At 32.0% G+C, this 24,744-nt stretch overlaps 1 protein-coding gene across 1 annotated transcript; it reads right to left on the bottom strand.

Moving 5' to 3' along the window:
- Positions 1-157: 157 nt before the first annotated feature.
- On the bottom strand, positions 158-23,708 carry LOC134699016 (tetraspanin-1-like). Its single transcript, XM_063560708.1, has 8 exons — positions 23,544-23,708; positions 8,008-8,128; positions 6,983-7,173; positions 5,993-6,067; positions 3,991-4,098; positions 2,980-3,177; positions 1,317-1,400; positions 158-580 (listed from the first exon to the last, which is right to left on the bottom strand). Exons 1-8 carry the CDS (start codon positions 23,601-23,603, stop codon positions 509-511), a joined length of 909 nt encoding a protein of 302 aa, XP_063416778.1. The 5' UTR covers positions 23,604-23,708; the 3' UTR covers positions 158-508.
- Positions 23,709-24,744: the final 1,036 nt, after the last annotated feature.

The following is a 24,744-nucleotide window of genomic DNA, read 5'->3' on the forward strand; positions in this document are numbered from 1 at the left end:
CCTTTATATATGTTTTGTATTATCATCAAATACAAATTACATTTCAATATTATGAATGAACACGAATGCGGCCACTATCATTTTAGACGGAAACCGTCTAAAAATTAACCAAAATGCTAAAGTTTTGAAGATTTCAGTAATTTGTAATTAAGCATGAATTAATGATACAAGAAAGCAACATTTGTGCATTGTATTGTCAAAAACAGCTCATATGTATGTAGCAGAAACATTTTGCCTTCCAAAATATAGCTTACAGATTAAATTTTCAGAATTTTCTAAAACTGCTATATTTGGGGGCCAAAAAGGGGTCTTACTGAACCTACTCCTTTCTTGGTCCTTAATATTACGTTTCTCGACTTAATCACCATCACAACGGAATAATCAAGTCCTTATTACTATTAACAACATTATAAAAAAAACAAGCAAACAAAACATAAAGAGTAATATAGACCAGCTATATAATAGTTTTCCATCACACTCTGCCCTACGATGAGCACTAACCAGTTCATTAGTCACTGGGACTGACTTTGCCGTCACCTTCTTTACATGCTATCCAACAACCAAGAAATATTATCACTGCCTAATATAAATAAAGGTTAAATGTAGTAGATAGATACATGATAAATCTTTCGCCTAATCATGATTTTTAATCACCAAAAGAATATTCTTTTACGCAAAATGAAAGGGGAAGCCCTGGGTTGGTGTATTGTCTTCCGTGCCTTCGTTGTTTTCTTTTATCTTGATTGTTTAAAACTAACATTTGTCAAGTAGAACGTGTTGTGTGCACAGGAAGTTATGGTATAATGAGTTAAAAATGAACCTTGTATTCTTATTGTTACTTCTTGCAAATACTCATATCAGTGCAGATTTAATAAAAATTGGATGAATTAAACAATGTACTGACTTATATCAGATGTGTTTCCCTCAGTTTAGTTTGTAGTCCAGATTTTTTTCTCTCAATCGATTTTTGACTTCCGAACAGCAGTATACTAATGTTGCCTTTTTTAAAATGATAACGAACAACTGCTTATTTATAAAATAAATTGAGGCTTCCAATATGTAAGTTTCTGCTTAATATAGATTTGTTGAAGATGATCATCATCAATGCAATTATAACAGAAACTCGCAAAAATTACAAAATTTCCTCGAAATGGTATAAAATAACATAACTTCGGTCTGGATGACTTTTTTTTAAGGCTTCTGACAAAATGTCGAAAATTATCCTGTTTTGGCATTAAAATTGACGCAATTTTATTTTGGTAAAAAAAAAGAGTATTTTATGACATTGAATTTTATTTCTTAATTTAAAGGCTTACCTCAATCAATGAAACCAGTATGACAACAGTCATCACAATTTTATTGTATTTCTCCACATATGACCAGAGTACATCATAGCAACCCTATAAAAATATTCGATTTGCAGTTCGATATTTATTTGTGATAACGAGAGAATTTTATAATTCTAACTGCGTTTATTTAAGAATTGAATGCTTCTTTTTGTAACTTCATTTGGGTGTAAATAAACTCATCATAGATACCAGGATTAAAAGTATATACGCAAGACGCGCGTTTCGTCTACAAAAGACTCATCAGTGACGCTCGAATTCAAAAAAAGAGCATTAAGGACCAAAATTCCTAAAAGTTTTTCCAAATACAGCTAAGGTAATCTATGCCTGGTGTAGAATAGCCTTAAAATTTCAAAAAAATCAAAAATTGGCAAACAGTAAATTTATATATATAACCATATCAATGAAAATTCATGTCAGCACAAAAAGACAAATACAGCTAAGGTAATCTATGCTAAAAGCGTTGACCGAAGTACATTTTGTATAAAGCGCAGAAGCGCTTCATTCTAAAAATGTGCACACGGTCAACTGTTTTACAACCATATTATATTACAAAAAGAAGCGTTCAATACTTATAAAAAAAAATATTTAGGTATGATCATGAAACCACGAATTTTATATAAAAAAAATTTAATTCACCTGTGCACTTTATTGTTGGACCACGTGTTATCATGAATGATAAGTTTTATTGAGTAATGCAATTGCTTAAGGAATAACATGTGATGTGCAGTTAGCAAATCAGAAAAAAGTAGTATAATGAACCATACATCTAATGTAAATATTAGTCACTGACGGCTCTTGATTTACCTTTAATCCAAACCATGTGTGTGTTGGGTTTTTTTCGTGGGTTTTTCTATGTCACAATGATTGTGTTATTAGTATTACGTCACAGAGAAAACTGATTGTTCAATGTTACAACGGTTGGTCTCAGTCAGCCAATGTAACTCATTCATAAAAACATATCTAGATTTATTAGTGTTTTTGTCCTAGCAATGTAATTTACCCATGCCTAAGAAAATGTTCTTGCAGTCAATCGTTTTTTACGAAACAAACAGTAAAAACAGATCTTGAAATGTTGTAATGTACTTTTATATTCGTAAATAATGGATTCTTCTGTGCTACGTGTTCTTGCGATTGTTTGAACTTTTTTCCTGACACCTGTCATTTTACTAGTATTTTTGTTATTTAACCATATGAGCGGAAGGTTTGACTAGCCATGAGACAAGGTTTAATCAAACACTTTTTTTGTAATGTCCTATCCCAAGTCCGAATTGTGGCACTTGCTATCAAATTGTCTGTTTCTATGTATGTTGGCGTTTGTTTCTGTTGCAGATCAGTTGTTTTCTTGCTATGATTGTACTGTTTTTCTCAGTTTTAGTTTGTAACACAAAATTGTTTAAACACCTGACGCGCGTTACATTGACAGAAATCCTATAAGCTCGAATAAAAAATGCTTTAAAATCAAAATTTATGACGAGAAAAGTATAACATAAATTCCGAATACAAAGTCAAAGAAAACACCCGTTTTGTAAACTAGCGTACCTTTGTGTATTTTTTTTTTCTTTTTTGAATTATTTTTATTATTTACCTTTATTTTAGTGTGATGACTCAACCTATTAGGTGTATTACTTACAGTTTCAAAATTTGAAGTAGCTGACTTTGGAGTAATAGCACAATCCAGATCATTTTGACCTGGATTCTTGGCATCCGGCATTTTCTTACAGCAGACTAATGGAGCATTTATGTTTGGAAAAAATTGCGATATTGGTTTCCTTTTCCAATTTGTACACACTTCAAAATCTTTGCTATTGTCAACACCACAGCAAGAGAACTTAAAAAAATAACTTTGATCAATATTTTACACTCAAATTTCTTCAATTCGAATTATAAATTGGAAATTTGTATTTAAAATATCTGAGTTAATAGCAACTTTCTATAGGAACTTTTTTCCATTTTGTAATCAAATTATATCTCTTCCATATCACTCATAATATTACACCAATTGTTTTAACTAAATTTTATTCTCGTAACATAATATAAACGGCATACACCTTATTCGTTTTAAAAAAAATAATCAAGTGGTGGACTACATGCATAATTGTACAAGTTTATTTTCATTTTTACTCATTTTTACCATTATGCGTCCATTTTCAATGTATTTTAAAAATTAATTGATTATGTGCAGGTAGAATCAATCCCATAGATTTTGGAAAATGTCATTGTGTAGATATTGAATCTATTGTAATGAAGCAGTATAATTTGCAAAGCAAACCAATTTGTTTTTATAAGTATGCCACATTATCAATGATTATCAAATTAAATTGAATATGGAATGATCAAATGTCAAATTGGTCAAAACACAGAACAATTATATATTTAAGATGTTTCTTCTTATACACAAAAAATGCTTGAAATGGTGTCTATCGCAGCATCCAACTCAAATCGAAAAAGTACTTGATCAGAACTTTCACTACAACATAGATAACCCTTGATGACGGCTCTTCTTTATACATGTATCTGTCGTAGGCTACGTTTTAAAAAAAATAAGCGCTGAAACTATGTGAACGTATTATTCTGATAGTGATAACTGAATATAATTCTTTGGAAATAGCATAAATAACAATTCAAAACATAATTTACGTACCTGCTGCATAGCAAAGTTCCAAGCCAGACTTATAAAATTTATACCCTGCAAACCTTTATATGAATCTTTTATTGTCGTCTTCAGAATTGGCTTCACCTTATCATCGATCTAAAACATGAGCTTATATTGTTTACAAATTGTTCGATTCAGCAAACGTATTTACCGGCTATCTGTACTTTAGATGAAAGACATATTACCGATTGCAAATCTTCTGTTGCACACACAATAGTTAAAATGTTGAAAATACTTTGACCGACAACATCAATTTACTCCGGTAGGGGTCATTCACCATATGCGGATTCTAAAGAACTAAACATTGAATAATTTAAAATATCGGTCTGTTTCTGAGATAAGTTCTTATATACTTTGTTTTTTTTAACTCTGTATACCTTCTTTCCCCATGTGAAATAATAAAAAAAAATAACAACCATTGCACGGCAAAATATTTTTTATTTCTTTCAATGTGACGTTTTCATTTTATGACGCCAAATACGCGAAGTAATGCATGTGGTTTTTAAATTTGAATGTTGCTTATTTTTCTATTTTGTTGAATATTTGTTTTTCTTGAGATTGTGACACAGTGATGACTGCTGTAACCATATTTTGACTATTTAACCTATTATGTCTGTTTTGTTCCTTCGTTTTGTATGTTCCTCGGAGTTCAGTAATTTTGTGATTTTTAGTGGCAATCTCAAACGCATAGCCAGTTACAAGATGGGATCAGGTAAAAATGAATTAATGACAACATAAACAAAAATAGATAAGTATCTGTATTTTAAAGTAGAGTTAACAGACTTAGTTATTATTTTTTCCCATGAGATCCTAAAACCGAGGAATTACAAAAATAACCATTAATTACATGATAAAATTGAGAATAGAAATGGGGAATGTGTCATAGAAACAACAACCCGACCATAGAGAAAACAACATCCGAAGGTCTCTAACAGGTCTTCAATGTAGCGAAAAATTCCCGCACCCGAAGGCGTCCTTCAGCATGCCCCTAAACAAATATATACTAGTTCAATGATAATGAACGACGTACTAATTTCCAAATTATACACAAGAAACTAAAATTGAAATAATACAGGACTAACAAAGGCCAGAGGGTCCTGACTTGGGACAGGCGCAAAGATGCAGCGGGGTTAAACATGTTTATGAGATCTCAACCCTCTCCCTATACCTCTAGCCAATGTAGAAAAGTAAACGCATAACATTTTATTATAGATATATTACAAATAATGGATTTCTAAAGTTGATACTGGCAATGGTTTTATAGTGAATTTTCGTTCCACATGTTGATCTTAATTCAAGTACCACGTGTAATCCCCCTGGTTTTTGGTGGGGTTCGTGTTGCTCAGTTTTAACTTGTTTTCTATGTTCGGTTTTGTATATTGTTTTTCCTTTTTTCGTGGAGTCATTTTTAATATTTTGCGTTATACTTGTCAGCTAGTCATCGACTTGTGAAATTAAATAGCCCTTTTATCTATTCAATTTACCATCTTTTGGCAACACACATTCATCATGCGATGTTTATCGATGTACTAAAACTCTCTAAGTTCACCTTGTTCAAATAACTTATGTACTATGTGCTTTAGAAATTTGTTTCAAGCGGGTTAGCACATCTTCAAATTTACAGAATTGTTGTTTCCCGAGCCCGAAAACTGGAATACGATCTGGGTAAAAATATAAATCCTTTTAATAACCTTTTGTTCACTAAAAGGCGACCGATTCGGCACTGCAATTATACCTTTAAATGTTGTTCTATTGGGGTAATTGTTTTGATTTTTGTTTTCATTAAATTACTATTAGATCAATTAAATCCCGAGCTTAAAAACAACCGATCTTGGAGTCCCGATAAAGGTCCTATCCCCTCTCAATATAATAAGCCAATTTTACTTATAAGGGGTAATAACTTCTATTCATTATCAATTCAGTTACCCTTGTTGTCTGTCAAGTTTGGATTACATATATTTCATGGGTAAAATATCATTTTTGAACTTACGATTTCCCTTTTGTTCAAGTACAAACCCGCTACAGTAACCATAGCTACCAGAAGTATGAATATAATTACACTGTACTGCAATACAAGGATGATTTGTTATTAATTAATTGCATATACATGTACTTCATTTCGTGTTTATATATAATTGATACATTCATTTTCGAAAAATATCGTTTACTGATCACCATGATCATGACGTATGATATCATATGATAGCCATAAGAAAATATTTCGAAAAATATATTTATATAAGTTTTGATACTCTTGTATGGTGTTAATGCTTTTTGTAGTTTTTTAATGAAAAAAATGTAAACCCTTGGAAACGTGCACGAAACACAATGAATTGCGTTTGTTATATGCCTACTTTATATAGACAGCTGTTTTATACATAAGCTTAAGGAACAGAAAAACATGACAATGCATAAAGCGAAAAGAACAGGAAACTACAAAGTTTGATATATTGGAGAGCAATTACCCAAAATAATGCAAAAAACAATATCTCGGGAACATATGCGTACCGAACCAATGTCTTCTTGATTAACAGAATCATATGAACTTACAGTTATCAAGATATTTCATAAAACCAGAAAAATATGTTTAAAAAGCTGTTCTGAAATTCTGACAGTGTAATTGTTAAAATACGTTATTCATCTTCTAATGACTTGACAATTAGCTTCTGATCACATCGAATAGTAAACCTGCCTATTTTCTAAACATGCATTTTTTTTTATTTCATGACTCCTTATTTTGCTTTTTTTTCCTCACTGCTATCATCTTTTCCTCTTTCAATCTTATGAAATACCTTGATAATGTTGCGCTTCTAAAATTTATTAAAATGCAGTGTTAAGAGTAATTTAGTAAAACTCCTGACCGCTGTTACAGTTTGAACAGATGAAACAAAATGTAACGATGTTAGATTGTTCACGTCAATATAACAGAAAATAGTAGATACAGCACAAGAACGCTTATAGTAAAATAATGAAAACTTACTAGAAATAGGAATATCTTGATTTTGTAACAAGCTCCACAACATCCAAGCAATACAATAATCAACATTACAGACCCGACAATGATCAGAGCTAAAGCCACATCTTTCAGGATGCTCTCTGCTATCTCGACTAGTTCGTCGATTTCCTTCAACTCGTTGTCAGATAGTTTTGGCGCCCCTAAATTTCCGGAGGCTACGAAATGGAAAAGTATATATTACATATCAAAACGATAAGATGATAATGCATGTTAACAAGTGGAGAATATGACCACCGGTACTCGTTTCATTGTTATCCTCCGTACTTTCATTGACTAAATCAGTCTTTCGGCTGTCTTTTGATCCTTCTTTTACTTCTTTTTTAAGTGCATTACATTTTTAGTAAATTCAATTGGGCCTTCAAACCAAAAGATTGAGTTTTATCTAAAAAATCAATTTGATAATAAAAACATAATATGCAGGATAATAATGGGCCATTATGAAAAGATTGATTCGAGAACCATAGACTTTTCACTATCACAACCGAATCTTTTGGAAATTACAGAGGTTATATGTATAGTTTTATAATTGTGCTGTTACCTCTTTTAAGCGGACGTTTTAAAATGTTATCAAATTTATATTGTCATCTATAAATTCATTATTGTGTGGCATTAAATCAATCGCATAAACATAATAAACATTTTAAGAATACGTCGTTTATAATTTTTCACTATTGCCATATTTCCTAAACTTGGATCTACTATATATACTGGTCTTCTCATTATCTGACATTTATTATCGATATTATGAAGAAGAGGATGTGGGATGGCAGACATCTGTAATGATAGTTTGATTTACACCATAAATAACATTCTAAACCTTTGTCATTTAAGGTTTTTTAAAGGTCTGTGTAACCTTTTTAGGAACTACAAGGTGAAATAAAAAAGGTTTAAAAAAAGAAGGTTTTCGCGTGTAAGATGCCCAAGTCCTATACTTTTCACAAGTGCAAAAACGATAAGAGACCACTAATTACATTTGGTTTTATACTTACATTTCATTATTTCCGAAATGCCACCTTTCACAGTATTTAAAGCGTCATCGAGATATGGTTTGATTTTTTCAAATCCAAACTTCAGTACCATTCCAAGTGCAAATATCACAAGTCCAATAATCTAAAATAATAAATTTAGGATAAATATACCTTATTCAATGAACACGATATAGTAGGGACACCTTAAATGATAACTTTTCAGTATAGATTTGTTTCTTCATATAACTTCATGTTTGTATATAATAATAAATAAAACAGCTTCCCACGAGAGACACAAGGATTATAATACATTAACTAAAGGTCACTGTACTGCCTCAACAATGAGAAAAGCTTATACCATAGTTTGGTATAAAATGTCCGACGACAATACATAAAACAGTTGAAAGAGAAACACCAACAAATGAAGCATGATTGAAACAGTTAACGAAAAACAAATATTGCAGTAGCCAGTACGGACAACCACTGAACTATAGATTCCTGACTTTGGACACAAATAAAATATATTTAAAAATAATATTAATTTAGTAAATTTACTTTTTGATAACCAACACCAATCTTGTAATGCTAGTGGTTTTTTATAGATTTTATTTGTTGAAAGCTGATATACCACGTCGTACAACCCTAAAATGAACAAATCGGTTCCTCTCCATGATTAACTCTCCCACTGGTAATGACTGAATTATTCGGTTGAGGACCAAAAATTGAATACAACACGTTATAAATGTCATGCGTATGAGGCACTTTTCTTGATTTGCCTTCACCAGGAACGTTCAAAGTGAAATTTTTAAACGCCAAGCAAGTTTTAGGACTGAAAACGTTAAAATCATTTTCATCACCAAAAACTGATGAGATGAGTTTAGCAAAATAATTTATTTGCTCCCCTCCCCCTTCATTTTTTAGCCTCTTTATATACCCATACTTATCTTTTATTAATTCACATTTTCCGTTTACTTTCTCTTATCATAATGCATTCCTACAGAGGAACAAAAATTGTTTATATTGGACTAAATCTTTAATACTTTGATGTAAATTCAATATTTCAAATACTTTGATATTTTACTAGTCATATACATGTATTCCTGTCTATCTCACAGTGAGAGTCTTATATATCTATAATAGGGATTAACTGTGTACACTGAGATATGAAAAGCGACAATTTAAAGATAACGGCGTGGCTTGTCAACGGTGGTTACCTGTTGTTAGAGAAACAATAATTTAAAGTAATATCAGCCGTGAATCTTACTGATATTTTTGTCATTTAAGGAGAACTTAGAAACAATCGATCATGTTCCGGCAAAATATGATATTTTTGGGGGATTATATACATATACAGTCGACTCTCGTTATGTCGAAGTCAGCCGGACCACGGAACACCGGAAGTTAGACAATCTAAGGGACACAACTCTTGCTTAGCTTGGTAAAGCTAAAATAATTCCGGGTGAATATGGCAAGGGGATCGATATTCTAGTATCAGATCGTTGTATGTGTATGTCACAGTCTTTTGTTATTAAAATTACATTATTTTTACTTATTCATTTGTTTCAATTAAAAAAAATTATATGGCTTTTCCAAGAGAGTAATTTCCAATCGATAGATCCGTTATTCAGGTCTGTTATAGTTGACAGAATTGTTTATTCTCGGATACAAGAGATTTAAGAACATTTTGATTTCTATTCATTTTGTTTTATCTCACTCATTCTTTTCAAAAGAAAATATAGCAAGATTATAAAGACGCCGTTTAGAAGTTTTTAGGTGATCATCAACGGAAGCCATATTCCTCACTTTATACACACCCAAGCTCATTAGTGTAAATCACAAATTAATTGTTTTGTAAACATTTAAATACTTTTTCATGAACATTAACAATGTATCACTAATTATTTATAAAAATTCTTTAAAAGATAATCTTAGGTAAACACTCATGAAAATAGCATGTCATAAATCAATACAGTGGTCAGTGACCGGAAATTTAATTACACTTAATTACACGTGTATTGTCAGATTAACTCTTCAATTAATTTAAATCCTGGAGGTCATGTTTTGACATATGTGTATAAGTTCGAGATAAAAATGAATTTTGAATGCTTTTGTTAACCTTGGGACCGTAAATTTAGTTCGACTCAACCGAAATTTCGACTCATCCAATTTCGACTCATCAGGAGTCAAATTACATACTTTTGTATGGAATAAAGTTCGGGACCACGTGAAAATTTCGACTCATCCGAAATTTCGAGTCAACCGAGTTCGAGACAACGAGAGTTAACTGTATATGTATATAATTCAAACCTGCTGAATAATCATACCGTATAATTTATAAACAGAAAATATATTGTGCTTTTTTGCTAATAAGACAATAAGAGACCAAATGACACACAAAATAAACAAATACTGGTATTTTTCAACGTGTAGGCATTTATCACTGATCGAAGTTTATACCGCATGGTACAAAAAATGACAAAAAATGTAAAACAAGTCATACGAGAAAACTAACGGCCTGGTTTATATAAGAAGATAATGCCAGAAAAGCAAATATTTAACACAGCAACAAACAACAACCACTCATTAAAAATAGCTCCTGTCTCGAAACAGCCACATTACAGAATGTGGCGTAAAGGAGTAGTGTGCGCATAACCCTTTTTGAACATGGTGGTGTAACAGTCCTCTATAAGAGCAACATAACTTGTGCTTTACGTTTAAGATTAACACAAAGAATAAATACATCAAACAAAAACAAAGAGGGGACGTGGACTGGTACCTGTAAATCCCAACAAAAAAAGACATTAACTACAGATCTAAAAGTACCCGCGTTCTGCCGACAGCTGGTTCAAAGCAAATAACAACTTACATAAAAATCATGCATCTCAGACTAAATTATCACTCAGTATACATCTTACATCCAATGTATTTAGAAAAGATGGCATAAACATTCGGAAAAAAAAATCAAAGTAAGTTCCTTTTGTTAAATTTCTGCAGTATATTTAGAACATTCTTGATTATTCAACAAAAGAATATTATTAAGATATCGCAATGTGTTTAATTGAATTCAGCTAAGACGGGTCTTTACTGAGGTTGGTCGAAAACTGTGATTTATAACAGTCTAAAAACAAGTCTGGTGCAAAAAGTGCCAATAGGAATACCTATAACCTGCCTATAAGCTTTGTATAAGTATGTATATAAACTCATCATAGATACCAGGGTTAAATTTTGTATTTATGCCAGACGCGCGTTTCTTCTTCAAAAGACTCATCAGTGACGCTCGAATCAAAAAAGATAAAAAGGCCAAATAATGTACGAAGTTAAAAGCATTGAGGACCAAATTTTCTAAAAGTTTGCCAAATACAGCTAAGATAATCTATTCCTGGAATAGAAAAGCCTTAGTTTTTCAAAAATTCAAATGTTTTGTAACCAGATTATTTATAAATATGACAATATCAATGATAATTCATGTCAGCACAGACGTGCTGACTACTGGGCTGGTGATACCATCCGTAAATTAAAACTCCACCAGCAGTGGCATCGATCACGTGGTTGCAAACAAACTCATCATGGATACCAGTTTACATTTTATATTTTATCTATAACTCTGAATAAAGAAATTCTAACTGTCAACATCAAATTGGTCTTTGTCCTAAAGATAGTATGCACAGTATAAGATGTAATCCTCTCTTTTAATGACCTTGTTAAAATTATTTGGCAAAGACATGTCCTTCATGTCGATTAATTACAACTATTGTGAAGACTTCTTTCCTCCCCCTTAGCTCAATTAGTGACTGTTTAAACCATTGACTGATCCTAATAGCAACTTATCAACATTTACCTCAAAAACAACATTGGACCTAAAAAATGATAGTTGAAAAAGACAATCCTCTACAACGTTTACGTTCTGACGTTAAAATATACTTGCACAATGTTCTTTATACAAAATAAACATTTCAATTTAAACAAGATAAATTCCATGACGATCAGTACTAGTATAGAGCAATTTTCTTTGCTGATGATACTGTTGATCCCTCGCGATCGCAATACATTGAAGTCGTAATGTATTCATTCACGATTCGTTGTATTGTGTGTTTTCGTAATAACAGTCAGGACACTGAATATGTTTTTTCATCTATGCAAACACATACATACATAACATATAATGGATTGTTGTAACAAAACGTATTGATTAAATGATGTTAATATAAATGGATGTCGTTTTAAAATGATTTTATTTTAATTTTCACAGAGCATTTAGATACGTTTGCTCTGTATTTGCATAGTAATAAAATCGATATGGGTTGATTCATGGCACCATTAGGCGTTTTGTTATACTTCTGACACAATACTTTTCTTTGTCTGTTGATTGTAATTTGTTATATTTATTTGAATCAACTAGAAGGTATTATCTTTTTGAATGAACAGTGAACATCATTAGCTTTGGTTTAATAAACTTGGTGGTTTAGCAAATTTTGCATTTTGTTAAAACTTAAAAACTAAATAATGAAATTCTGGAACATTGGATTATTACTACAATTGCTTACATTTATTACCATTGTTCACGCACAGACAAGTGCTGATTTGAAAGCATTACATACAGATTTATTCAATAACTACAAAAAAGAGGTGCTTCCAATAGAGAATACATCTAAACAGTTGGAGATAGGTGTCGTTTTTTATTTGACGTCGTTGAATTCATTTAACGAGGTAGAAGAGAGCATTTCTGTAACAGGAGCATTGTATACCAATTGGACAGATCCGGACCTCAAGTGGAATTTAACTATGTACGGAAATGTGGCTTTCACTGTTATTGATTCAGAATCTGTATGGCTACCATCAATGTTTCTTGTCAACAGAGTCGACTCAATGAATCCCGTTGGAGATGGTGTTAAATTCCCGGCGACTATTTCATACACAGGACAAGTAGCTTACAACACTGGCGGAATTCTAAATGCTAAATGTCAAACTGATATATCAAAATTCCCATTTGACAGACAAACATGCACTCTCATCTTTATTCCATGGGGGTTCTATGCGAATCTGCTGACACTTAACTCCCTTTCCGACAAGGCTCTATTGAGTTTTTTCTCACCAAATTCGGACTGGAAACTGGAGGATTGTTCTACAAGAACTGTTATAGATAAAAATGTATACAGTCTATTTTACGTGGAACTAACGATCAAACGCGAACCATTATATTTCACAGTAATGATAATTGTACCAACTTTTTTATTTTCGTTGTTGAATCCACTAGTGTTTGTACTTCCGGTCGAATCTGGAGAACGGGTGTCTTTGTCAGTGACTCTTCTACTGTCGTACACCATTTTTTTAATTCTTGCATCAGGTTCCATACCGACTGCTTCAAACCCGATGTCCGTTTTATTGAAAGTGATGGTAGTTCAGATCGGAATCAGCGGAACAATTGTAATCGGTACTATCGTCAGTGCAAAATACTTCTATCTCGAAAATGACAAAAAGTTAGGATATATAATGAATTATGCTATTTCAAGATTGAACAAGAGTAAGAAAAGTGTTGAACGGGTTGATGAAAATAAGGAACCTTTTATAAAAGCGAAGTACGGGTCGGCCGTTGTTGATTCCTTGTTTTTCTATGGAACATACATTGCAATTATTCTCATATTTATTAGTTATTTTTCTTATGTGCTTCTTTAAATATCATCTTGACTTATTTTTTGGACTATATTTCGTCTTCAAGTCCTTTTTCGATATGCTACAAATCTTGCAACGACTCGTGATTTTTTTTTAATTAGTTTTGCGTTTTTTATTATTCTTAGTCGACAAATTCATAATCGACACCGTTCGGAAATGACACAAAGGTCAGATGCAGAGAAAATATTCAGTAACAAAGTAATTCTCAATTATAAACCAGGACATGTGAAAATTAAGCTTAGTTGTGGAAAAAAGTAAAATCACAAAAATACTAAACGTAGAGGAAAATCAATTCGGAAAGTCCATAATCACATACGGCAAAAACAAATAACAAAACGCATCAAAAACGAATGGACAAGAACTGTCATATTCCTGACTTGGTACTGGCATTTTCAAATGTAGAAAATGGTGGATTAAACCTGTGCATGTGTGGACTATCCTTTAAACTCTTACTTTATTTCAGTATAATATTAATCAATTACATGCTTATATTAAATATACATATGTTCTTTGCTTTGTTGGAATAGTCATCGAAGTGCAGCAGAATATAACGACTGGATGATTCGGTTTAGTGCAAGCCATATTCATCAACAAAAAATAAAAGTTCAACCAATTGTTTGTCCCCTTATTTTTATCGCCTTTATCTACCAATGATTTATCATATATTATTCGACATTTTTCATTTACTTTCTCTTATCTCACTATGTAACATACAGGAACAAATATTGTATACTTCAGACTAAATCATTAATACTTTGATGTAAATTCGATATTTCTAATACTTTGATATATAACAAGTCATATACTTGTATGTTTTTATATCTCTTGGTGAGAGCCTCACATATCGATAAAAGGTATTAACTGTATACACTAAGAGACATGAAAAGCTCCAATTCAAAGATAGCGTCGTGGCTTGCTACTGGTGGTGTACTGTTATGTAAGAAACATGCATTTATATACATATCAACCGTAATCCCAACGGATGTTTGTTTAATCTCTAAGGCAAATTTAAAAACAACCGACAAATTTTAGAATATAAATGATCTTTTTTCGGAATACTTATATTTACTTCAAATGTAGAAAATAGCTTATTAATATAAGTATTATTACATCTGAAACTGTAAATGAATAGACTTGGGTTTTTTTAAAACTCAAAATGCCGATTAGAATTTTTTTAATCAGTATGCATCTGTATTCTGAAGATAGCATGCCCAGTGTGGTTTATTATCCTGACGTTTTTTTAAGTTAGCTATGTTTAATTATTTTGTAAATGTGCAAGGAAAAATATTTCCGAATGTCCTTTTGTAATCCAGTTCCAATAAATGTAACGACTTTCGTCACGGTTATCATGAAAACATCATTTGATTAACCGAAAGATAGTTCAAAAATGTAAAACATATCAAAACAACAATCTAACAAAAGTGTCCTTACGAAAACAAAATCGAAAAAAAATCAAATAACAACCCACTACACTGCTCTTGAAAACTTTATTCTGGCAAAATTTTCTCTTGTGAAAATGAAATGGTTAAATACAAACAAAATAAGTCCAATTACAACAGGTATAAAACAATTGGAGATAACGAAAATAGTATAAGTTAACGGCCTATTAAAAAAAGTGAAGTTCATAAAAACTGACAAAAAACAAATAGCTCTCCTTTCAACATTCATTATTGCTACATTTACTACATGCACGTTAAAGGTTAGCCATTCACCATTTGAGAAAAAAAAATTCAATCCCATTGAAATAGCCATAACTTTCTGGATTTTAGCAGAAAGTAGTATTTTAATAGAGCCGTTTTTATAGCGCGAGAAGAAAAGGATGTGATGATAAAATATTCCAATATATACATATATAAAACTTCCTTCCTCTTCTCCGCCACTGTGATACCACTGAATAAAACTTATAACCGAATGTGTGTTTACCATGAGCAATGCGACGGTTAACATGAGTGATTTGGGATCTGCTTACCCCATTCGTCAAATTTCGGCCGATTCCGTACCTTCATCTAACTTCATCTAACATTTTTCACAATTCGGTCGATTCCATACCTTAATCTAACAGATAGGAGAATATCGGATTTACCCGAGGATTGCCGATTGCCGCTTGTCCTTCCGAAGCACCAGCGATCAACACTAACTTTTGTGTTTACATAATCTAGTTTTTATGTAGTGTTTTGAAGAGTGTTGTGTGTCCTTTCTTTTCATAGTTTTGTCTCTTTGGTTTTTGAATTATTAGTGCCCCTTTGTTATATTTCGTCTTACTTTTAGACGCCCAATATTAAAAGAATATAAATAAGTATAAACAAACTAATTTCCTTATCATTAAGGCTGGTTTATTATTGCTCATTACTATTTGCGTAGCCAGATCACTCGCCATCGCAATATATTATTGCCGTTACATCTTCATTCACGATTTTTTTTATCGTGTGTATACGTGATAAAATCAGGATCCTGAATATATACTTTTTTAAACTATGCAAACACATACATACTGTTACATAGAGTGGTTTGTTGGGGAAAAAAACCGTATTGATCAAAAGATGTCAATCTAAATGGATTTCATGGAAACATTTCTATTGTTTTATCCAAAGAACCTTTTAACATTTGTGTTCTGTATTTTGTGCAATCATAAAATCAATTAAGTTTATATCATGACTCCATCGTGTTTTTATTACAGTGCCGGTCTGATTCAATTTTTAGACGGTTATATTGTTGTAATTTTTTTTTTTATCTTTTTTTGTATTAAAACACATGCATACTTTTAAAAAAGGTAGTTTGACGTAAATCTTAATGGATTTCATTAAAACCTTTCTTTACTCTTAATAAAGGAACCTTTTAAAATCCTTGTTCTATATTTTTGATTTTACAATTATAAAATCGATCTTCTTTGTAACATGGCTCCATCATGCTTTTGTCACATCTCGGATCTGATTGTATTCTTAGGCAGTTCTAATGTTTTCATTTTTCATATAAATTTGTACTTAAATTCAAGTAGTAGAGTGTTGTCACTTTAGTTAACGAGTTAACATCGTGCAATTTATTAAGCTTTATATTTTCCAAATTGGCAGTTTGACAAATTTCATTTAACAGAAAAAGCATATAGCTAAATAATGAAATTCATGAACATAGGATTATCATTAAAGTTGCTAACATATTTCAGCATTTTTCAAGCACAAACTAATGCTTACTTGAAATCATTACATACGGATTTATTCAAAAACTACAAAAAAGAGGTTCTACCAATAGAGAATCCATCAACACGCTTGGAGATAGGTGTCGCGTTTTATTTGACTTTATTGAATTCATTTAACGAAGTAGAAGAGAGCATTTCTGTAACAGGAGCACTGTTGTTCAATTGGACTGATTCGGCACTTAAGTGGAATCCAACTATGTACGGAAATGTGGGTTTCACGGTAATCGATTCAAAAGATTTATGGCTTCCAACAATTTTCCTGGCTAACAGGGTCGACTCAATGAATCCTGTAGGTGATGGTTTAAAATTCCCGGCGGCGATAACGGCTACAGGAGAGGTGGCTTATTTTCCTGGTGGAATTTTAAATGCTAAATGTCAAACAGATATATCGAAATTTCCGTTTGACAGACAAACGTGTACTCTTACTTTTGTTCCATGGGGGTTCATATCACAGCTATTGACGCTGAACTCTATTTATGACGAGGCTCAATTGATATATTTCGCACCACATTCAGACTGGAAACTGGAGGAATATTCTACAAGAACTGATATAGATTTTTATGGGTACAGTCTGTTTTACGTGGAACTTACGATCAAACGCGAACCATTATATTTCGCAGTAATGATCATCGTACCAACTCTTTTATTTTCGTTATTGAATCCTTTGGTGTTTGTACTTCCGGTCGAATCTGGAGAACGGGTTTCTTTGTCAGTGACTCTTCTACTGTCGTACACCATTTTTTTAACTCTTGCATCAGGTTCCATTCCGACTGCTTCAAAACCCATGTCCGTGTTATTGATAGTAATGGTAGCTCAGATTGGAATCAGTGGAACAATTGTAATTGGCACTATCGTCAGTGCAAAATACTTCTATCTCGAAGATGACAAAAACTTTGGATATATTATGAATTATTTAATTGAAAGATTGCATAAGAGAAAGAACAGTGTTGAACCGATTGATGAAAATAAGAATGTTTTTAAAACAGCGAAGGCCGGGTCGGTCATACTTGATTCCTTATTTTTCTACGGAACCTACGTTTCAATCTTTCTTATATTTCTCAGCTATTTTTTCTATGTGCTTCTTTAAGCACTGTTTTCTGTTGAAAAGATGCTGTATTTCGTTTATCATTTGTCGCGTTCACGTATTCACTTATTTCTTGTTTGTTGTTTTCATCGTTTTCTCCTTGTTTTGATGTGTCACACTTGCTGCTTATATTTATATAAATAGCAGTATCTTTTATTACTATGCGGAACTGTCAATACGGGAAAAGTGGACCAAACGGTGAGCCACAATGATTTTACAATATATCAGGAATTGACTTTTTTCCAGTTTTGATCTTTCATATTTTTTAGACGACAATTTGAAACCAAAATACGTTTGTCTTGATATTTCTCTTGCTGTTATCGATATTTCTCAATCGGCAATCCTCGGGTTAATCTGCTTCTCTCGATAGATGAAGGTACGGAATTAGCCGAGTTGTGATGAATGCGATACTTCTGTGCAATGCTTGGGACTGACACAAAAGTAAAGTGTAGAAAAACTGTTATTATTTCAAATCAGGTTATGTGAAAACAACGCTTCGTTGTAATAATACTTCAATCCTAACTTTATTTCAGAATAATTTTAAACATTATATGCTTCAATTTTGATTTTTAGTTATCAGTGGAAATATGCATCATGTGCAGATTTCAAAATGTATACAATATTAATGTGCGTTGACCATGTAGATCTTATACAAAACAATATTTCAATTAAGAAAATAACTACTAGTATAAATATTGCATGTGTATTGTGACCGATTAATAATATCAGTAGTTTATTCAAAAGCAATACAGGTTAAAGAATTTACATATACAATAAAATAGCATCAGTCATATCTACATGTGTTTTACAATTGCAAACAGCGTGTATCATTGAATCATTGACGGAGAATGACAACAACTAATATGAATATTGGAATATGAGCGTTATATTATGAATAACAATATCATTAGCTAAGACAAAATCTATTTTCTAATTTGTTGATCTCCATATCTAAAGTATATATCAAAGTTAGAATGGATGATGTTTCAGTGGACAGTTATTATTATAAGATTATAGATGTTAAATTGTCTGGTCAATGAGCTTTGTGTACACCTAAGTTGTTTAGTAATTTAGTGAGTCCATTTTCAATTACATCCATGTCAGATATATAGAAGAATAATTTCCTGCTATCTTGCACTTGTCTTTGAATTCTTTTAGTGTAAGACATTCTCTTGATGCAAAATCTTTTTTAAAACTGAGAATTTAAAAAATGGGCCTTATCCTTTGATTGTATGAGAAGAATATCCTCCGATTTAATAGCAGGGCGCTGTTATTATCAGATCGTCTGTGTTTGGTGCAGTTCTAAACCGCTTCTGCAATTTATTAGGCGAGTGTGGTCATCCTGTTGTGGTGTGCTATACTAGTAGCATCCAGTTAGCACTTCAACACATTGTTTCTCTTGTCTCTTGTTTCAGGTTTTTTTTATTTTCATACATCGTTATGGTTTCCACATTTCTTTTTTTCATTTAAACTTCTAATCCCATTTTTCCTATAGTTGTTTCAACTTTCTATTAAGCCATTGCAATCGATTATAACCGTTTGCTGTTTTACCGGTATGAGGTAAGTTGCTCTTTATACTTTTTTCTTAATTTTATGAACTAGATTCCACACATTTCATTTTACTTTTTTTTCCCTAGGGATACCTAGAACTGTGCAATGTATGGTTATGTTGTCATTTCTTTCATTCTCCAATGTTGCTTTGTCATATCATAATAACTAACGAGGTTTTTTCTGCTGTGTAAACGGTGTAAAATTGATTTTACTAGTACTATATCAATTTCTGATATAGGTGATTTGATCTAATTCCTTCACCGGTTTTGGCTATACCTTTTTATTTTGATCATTTTGTTGGTTTAAATAGCTCTTCGTCTGTTTAATAACCGTTAGATTTTCAAATATTTTGGCCTCGAGTACCACTGCTGAGATATAAATTGTAAAAATGCGCATCTCGTGAAGAAAAATTGGTACCGTTTATGTTAAACCTGGTCTTACGTAATCTGCATGGATGGTTTGCAAGATCTATTAAGATGTTACTGCCTCTTGTTGATTCTTCGGCTAGTTGAGTAAAACCGTAATTGTAAACTTATGGTTTATGCATGGTAGCATACTGGCTATTCGTTTTTACTGTATTTTTCTTCCAATCCAATCCTGGTAGGATGAAATTTACAGCAGATAACATAAAGGCATTGTTTATTATCGATGCTCTTTCTTTACTTCAATTAAACTTATTACTGTTTTCTTCGTTTGGTGTTATATTCCTGATTGTTATATAATAATATGTAGATTAGTTGATTGTTAAACGCCCTGCGGCTACATATTCTACATGTTCAGGACAATAACACTAAAACAACAAACACAATCGTTACGCCTTGTAATAGAGGCCGTCTGGGATGAAGGTCGGGGCAATTAGGATTGCCACTGGAAAATGATGCTGTATTGGACAGAGGTAGAAATTTTGTCTTGCAACAAGCACTGTATGGACATTTCAAATGTTTCACCAGTCCTTACGGATCCCACAAATTCACAAGGAGTAAGTTAATGCGATTTGCAAGGTCTTGCGCATAATAACAATTGAAATCAAGTGTTCGATTTTACAACTTCAATACCGATTCTGAAATCGTTAACAATACACTTGAATCTATTCGTATAATTCTCGTTATTACACGAAGAGTGTTCTCATAAAATCGTAACAAACACGTAATCACTCGTAATAATCCGTAAACAAATCGTTAAGTAGTTTTCCAGAATATGAAGCTCACATTTTGCCACTCCGTATAGTATGAGAACCAACACATAATTTCTTTAACAGTTAATGGACTTTTTGGACCTTTTGGATTATAGCTCTTCATCTTTTATATAAGCTTTGGATTTCAAATATTTTGGCCACGAGCATCACTGAAGAGACATGTATTGTCGAAATGCGCATCTGGTGCAAGAAAATTGGTACCGTTAATTTAATTACTATACCATGCGCACTGGGTCGATGCCTCCGCTGGTGGACTATTAGTCCCCGAGGGTATCACCAGCCCAGTAGCCAGTACTGGCATCAAAATACGGATTTTTTTGTGTTATTAAAATTTGCTGTTATAAAATATTAGAAATTATTATAAATTAAGGAATGCATCTCGCTCATGCAAAGCTCTGATTCATTTCACGAATTTGGCTATACTTTTTGGACCTTTTGTATTATAGCTCTTCATCTTTTATATAAGCTTTGGATTTTAAATATTTTGACCACGAGCATCACTGAAGACACATGTATTGTCGAAATGCGCATCTGGTGCAAGAAAGTTGGTACCGTTAATTTTATTAATGACGTCTTTATCCTAAATCCATTGAATGTTGGATTAGTACTGATTGATACTGTAGTCTTATATTCATATTTTGATTAATTGCTATTTGCTTTAAACTAGCTGTTTGTAACTGCAAGTAATTTCAGATCTGTAATCATAGTCTTTTTTTATTCGATATCTTTCTGTTTTGTATCGATCTGATGAGTATAGATAGTTTCAATCGATTTTGATAGTTCTTGCTTTTGTTGTAATATTACACCACTGTTAATGCCTTCAAACTAGTTAAACCCCGCCATACCCATGATACCATGTAGGTGCCTGTTCGTAAGTCAGAAGCCTGTAATTCAATCGCTGTTGCCGTAAATTATGTGTTTTTACGATTTTCTTTTGTACATAAAAAGGTTATTAGTTTTCTCGTTGGAATTGATGTACATTTTTATGCCATGGCCTTGTATAGCGGCTATGCGGTATGGATGTTGCCCATTTGTGAAGTTCGAATAATGACCTATAGTTGTCAACTTTAATTTCATGTGGACTTTTAAAATTGTCCGAATAGTTGTCCCATTGGCAATCATACCACATCTTCTTATTTTTATATATACAAAGTCTGGTCTTCCTGAACTGTTCATGACGTTACAGGAATGATGTAATCGATCATCTACAGTCACTGATATTAGAGTATAGGCCTGAATGAATACTAGTGTTTCATACCAGCAGATTGACATGCATCGCACTGGCCGGAAGTTTGTTCGTTTAAATATTTGTATATGCTATTTCAAAGCCTTTTATAGTTTGATATGTGGTATGGTATTGTTGAAGGCCGACGGTTTCCTATAGTTCCTTACTTCTACATCATTTGGATTCTGATGAAAAGTTGTAGTATTTGCAATCATACCACATGTTCTTATATTTATAATATTTTATTTTTACTTTTTTTACCCGTATGTTTGTTTTTTAAACAAGTCTTAGGTTAATTAAATGATGGTCACTTCCTGTTTGATAATCTTTTCTTGCAAATAACGCATTAATAATGGTCACTTCCTGTTTGTAATCTTTTCTTGCAAATAACACATTAATAATGGTCACTTCCTGTTTGATAATCTTCTCTTGCAAATAACACATTAATAAACAATTTTATTATATTCAACCAAATAGTGACTTATTATATACATATTGTGTCTTAATAGTTTGTAGATCCTTGCAAAAATACAAAATTCTTTATTTTCAAAAGATTTCTTAAGATTTCTTGTGTTTGATTTTAACCTTACAGTATAAAATTCTACCACCAGCGGAAAACACCTCTGGCTTATATGCTGAAAAAGGCACAGAATGGAATAAATCTGTCTTAGATCTGGTTTCAACACTCATTTTCCATTTAGTTTGTATTGACTTTGGATAATTTTGTTAGACCAAGTCGTACCTGTGTTTAATTTTTTGCATTTTTGATCTCTATCTTATTTGCTTTTTATTTAAGAAATAATTCTTTCATGCCATGCTCTATGCTCATTTTAACATGGGTAGGCATTATATTTGTTAATATCTTAATACCGAGCGAGGTATTAAATGTTTACAAATATAATGCCTACCCATGTTAAAATGAGCATAGAGCATGGCATGATAGAATTATTTCGATTCTAATAGGAATATTTTGAACTTTTGTACTTCGAAGCGGAACTATATTAGACGCTCGAAATGTCGCCATTTTGTTTTGATGAAAAACGTTCTAGAAAAATCAACAGTTTATCAATAAAAAATGAACAGAAACATTAAAACTTACTTTTAAAATGTTTTTATTTAATTTCCTAATGAGCAACACCAACAAAAATGTCCATTTTGATCTCTGGCGTTGTTCAAAATTCACCTGACGTTACAATTTCAATTGTGACGTCAATCACGTGCAGTCTATGTTCTATTCGAATTAGAACATGGCTTTGTACACAAAGCTAAAGAAGAACGTCATATTAGAATGGATGTTTGATACAATAAAGGGTAAAATATATAAAAGATAGCTATAATAGTTTAAGTCTAATTGTAAAAATAAAGTTGTTTAGTAATCAAAATGTGTATAGTTGCAACATTGCGTAGAGACCTACGGTAAAATGTTTACTGGTCAAAGAACCAAAGGTTTCAAATTTATGTGGCGGGGTTTATCTTTTTGCTATCATAAAACAAAACACATCATGAAGGCTGGGCAATATGTACCAATTAAATCAAACGCGTGAACCGGGTTTATTCAACAAAGGAGTAACATAGAAAGGATAAATCTTGTGAAGACCTCATAAAATTGCATTAAAAAGACATCTTTTAAAGTACTTACCAAAAAAATGACATTTAAAACAACAAGAAGTATTCGCCCACATTTTGATATACAGTCCATATTTTTTGGTAAAATGATATGATCTGCTTCTTGTCGTAAACAGTTGTAAACAAAAGATAATTGTCTTGGTTTTGCAAATATTGAAAATAATGATTGTCAATGTATCAATACGGGAGATTAAATTTGGGAAAGGTAAATCGATTGTGTTGAGACACTTTGTTTAAAATGAAAGATATATTTATCAAATCTAACACCTGATGTCTTATTGACACAGGAATGCATAATTTCTATATTGTTATTACCTAAAATTCATTATTTTTATATTGGTAATACACGGTAGGGTTCCCGTCTTAACGGTACAGAAGCCTGCTTTTTTTTATATACCAGGACGGTTTCAACCAAAACTTTGAAATTGAAGCGATTTAGGAGCATAAACAAATTTCGGAGTCAAAATAATGTGACTTGGTTATATATCAAATATTGAACATAGCAAATTATTCAATATAATTCACACCATTTTTTTTAGATTTTTTTCTCTCTTTTCTGTGTAATGCTATCTGACTGTTGATTGCTTCGTTTTTCTTTTGGTCCTAGTGTTTTCCGTCTTTCTTCTACTTTTACGATTGCCAACTTGGTACCATAACTTTTTAATAAGATGTGATGAATCACTGTTAAGTTTTTTTTGGTTTTTTTTGGTCAGTTATTCTATTTTAAAACTGATCTTAGTTTAGCATAAAATAGTATTTCCTATAACTACTCGACATTACAGTAGTTGTCGTTTGTTTATGTAATTTGTACGTGTTTCTCGTTTTTTGTATAGATTAGACCGTTGGTTTTCCCGTTTGAATTGTTTTACACTAGTAATTTTGGGGGCCTTTATAGCTTGTTGTTCGATGTGAGCCAAGGTTCCCGTGTTGAAGGCCGTACATTGACCTATACTGGTTTACTTTTTTAAATTGTAATTTGGATGGAGAGTTGTCTCATTGGCACTCACACCACATAGAAGTGACTATATCTAATTAGTATATGTGTCGTGTACAAGTTGCGATTTTGTACAGGTTATAACATGTACAAAAATATTGTACATGTTATAAGTTGTATAATGCAAAAATACAAGTTATAACCTGTACAAAAGTACCTCATACATGTTATAACCTGTACAAAATATTGCTTAAAAATGGTTTTAACTTGTACAAAATCG

This window comes from Mytilus trossulus, unplaced genomic scaffold, assembly GCF_036588685.1.
Source record: "Mytilus trossulus isolate FHL-02 unplaced genomic scaffold, PNRI_Mtr1.1.1.hap1 h1tg000024l__unscaffolded, whole genome shotgun sequence".
Lineage (NCBI taxonomy): Eukaryota > Metazoa > Mollusca > Bivalvia > Mytilida > Mytilidae > Mytilus > Mytilus trossulus.

What these genes read in the sequence shown, in the direction of transcription:
- LOC134699016 (XM_063560708.1), bottom strand. Translation starts at nt 23,603, where the DNA reads ATGGACTGTATATCAAAATGTGGGCGAATACTTCTTGTTGTTTTAAAT. An exon ending in TTTTAAATGTCATTTTTTTG is followed by an intron (nt 8,129 to 23,543) that starts GTAAGTACTTTA and finishes TTATTATTTTAG; the next exon opens with ATTATTGGACTTGTGATATT. An exon ending in TCAAGATATTCCTATTTCTA is followed by an intron (nt 6,068 to 6,982) that starts GTAAGTTTTCAT and finishes CTTGTATTGCAG; the next exon opens with TACAGTGTAATTATATTCAT.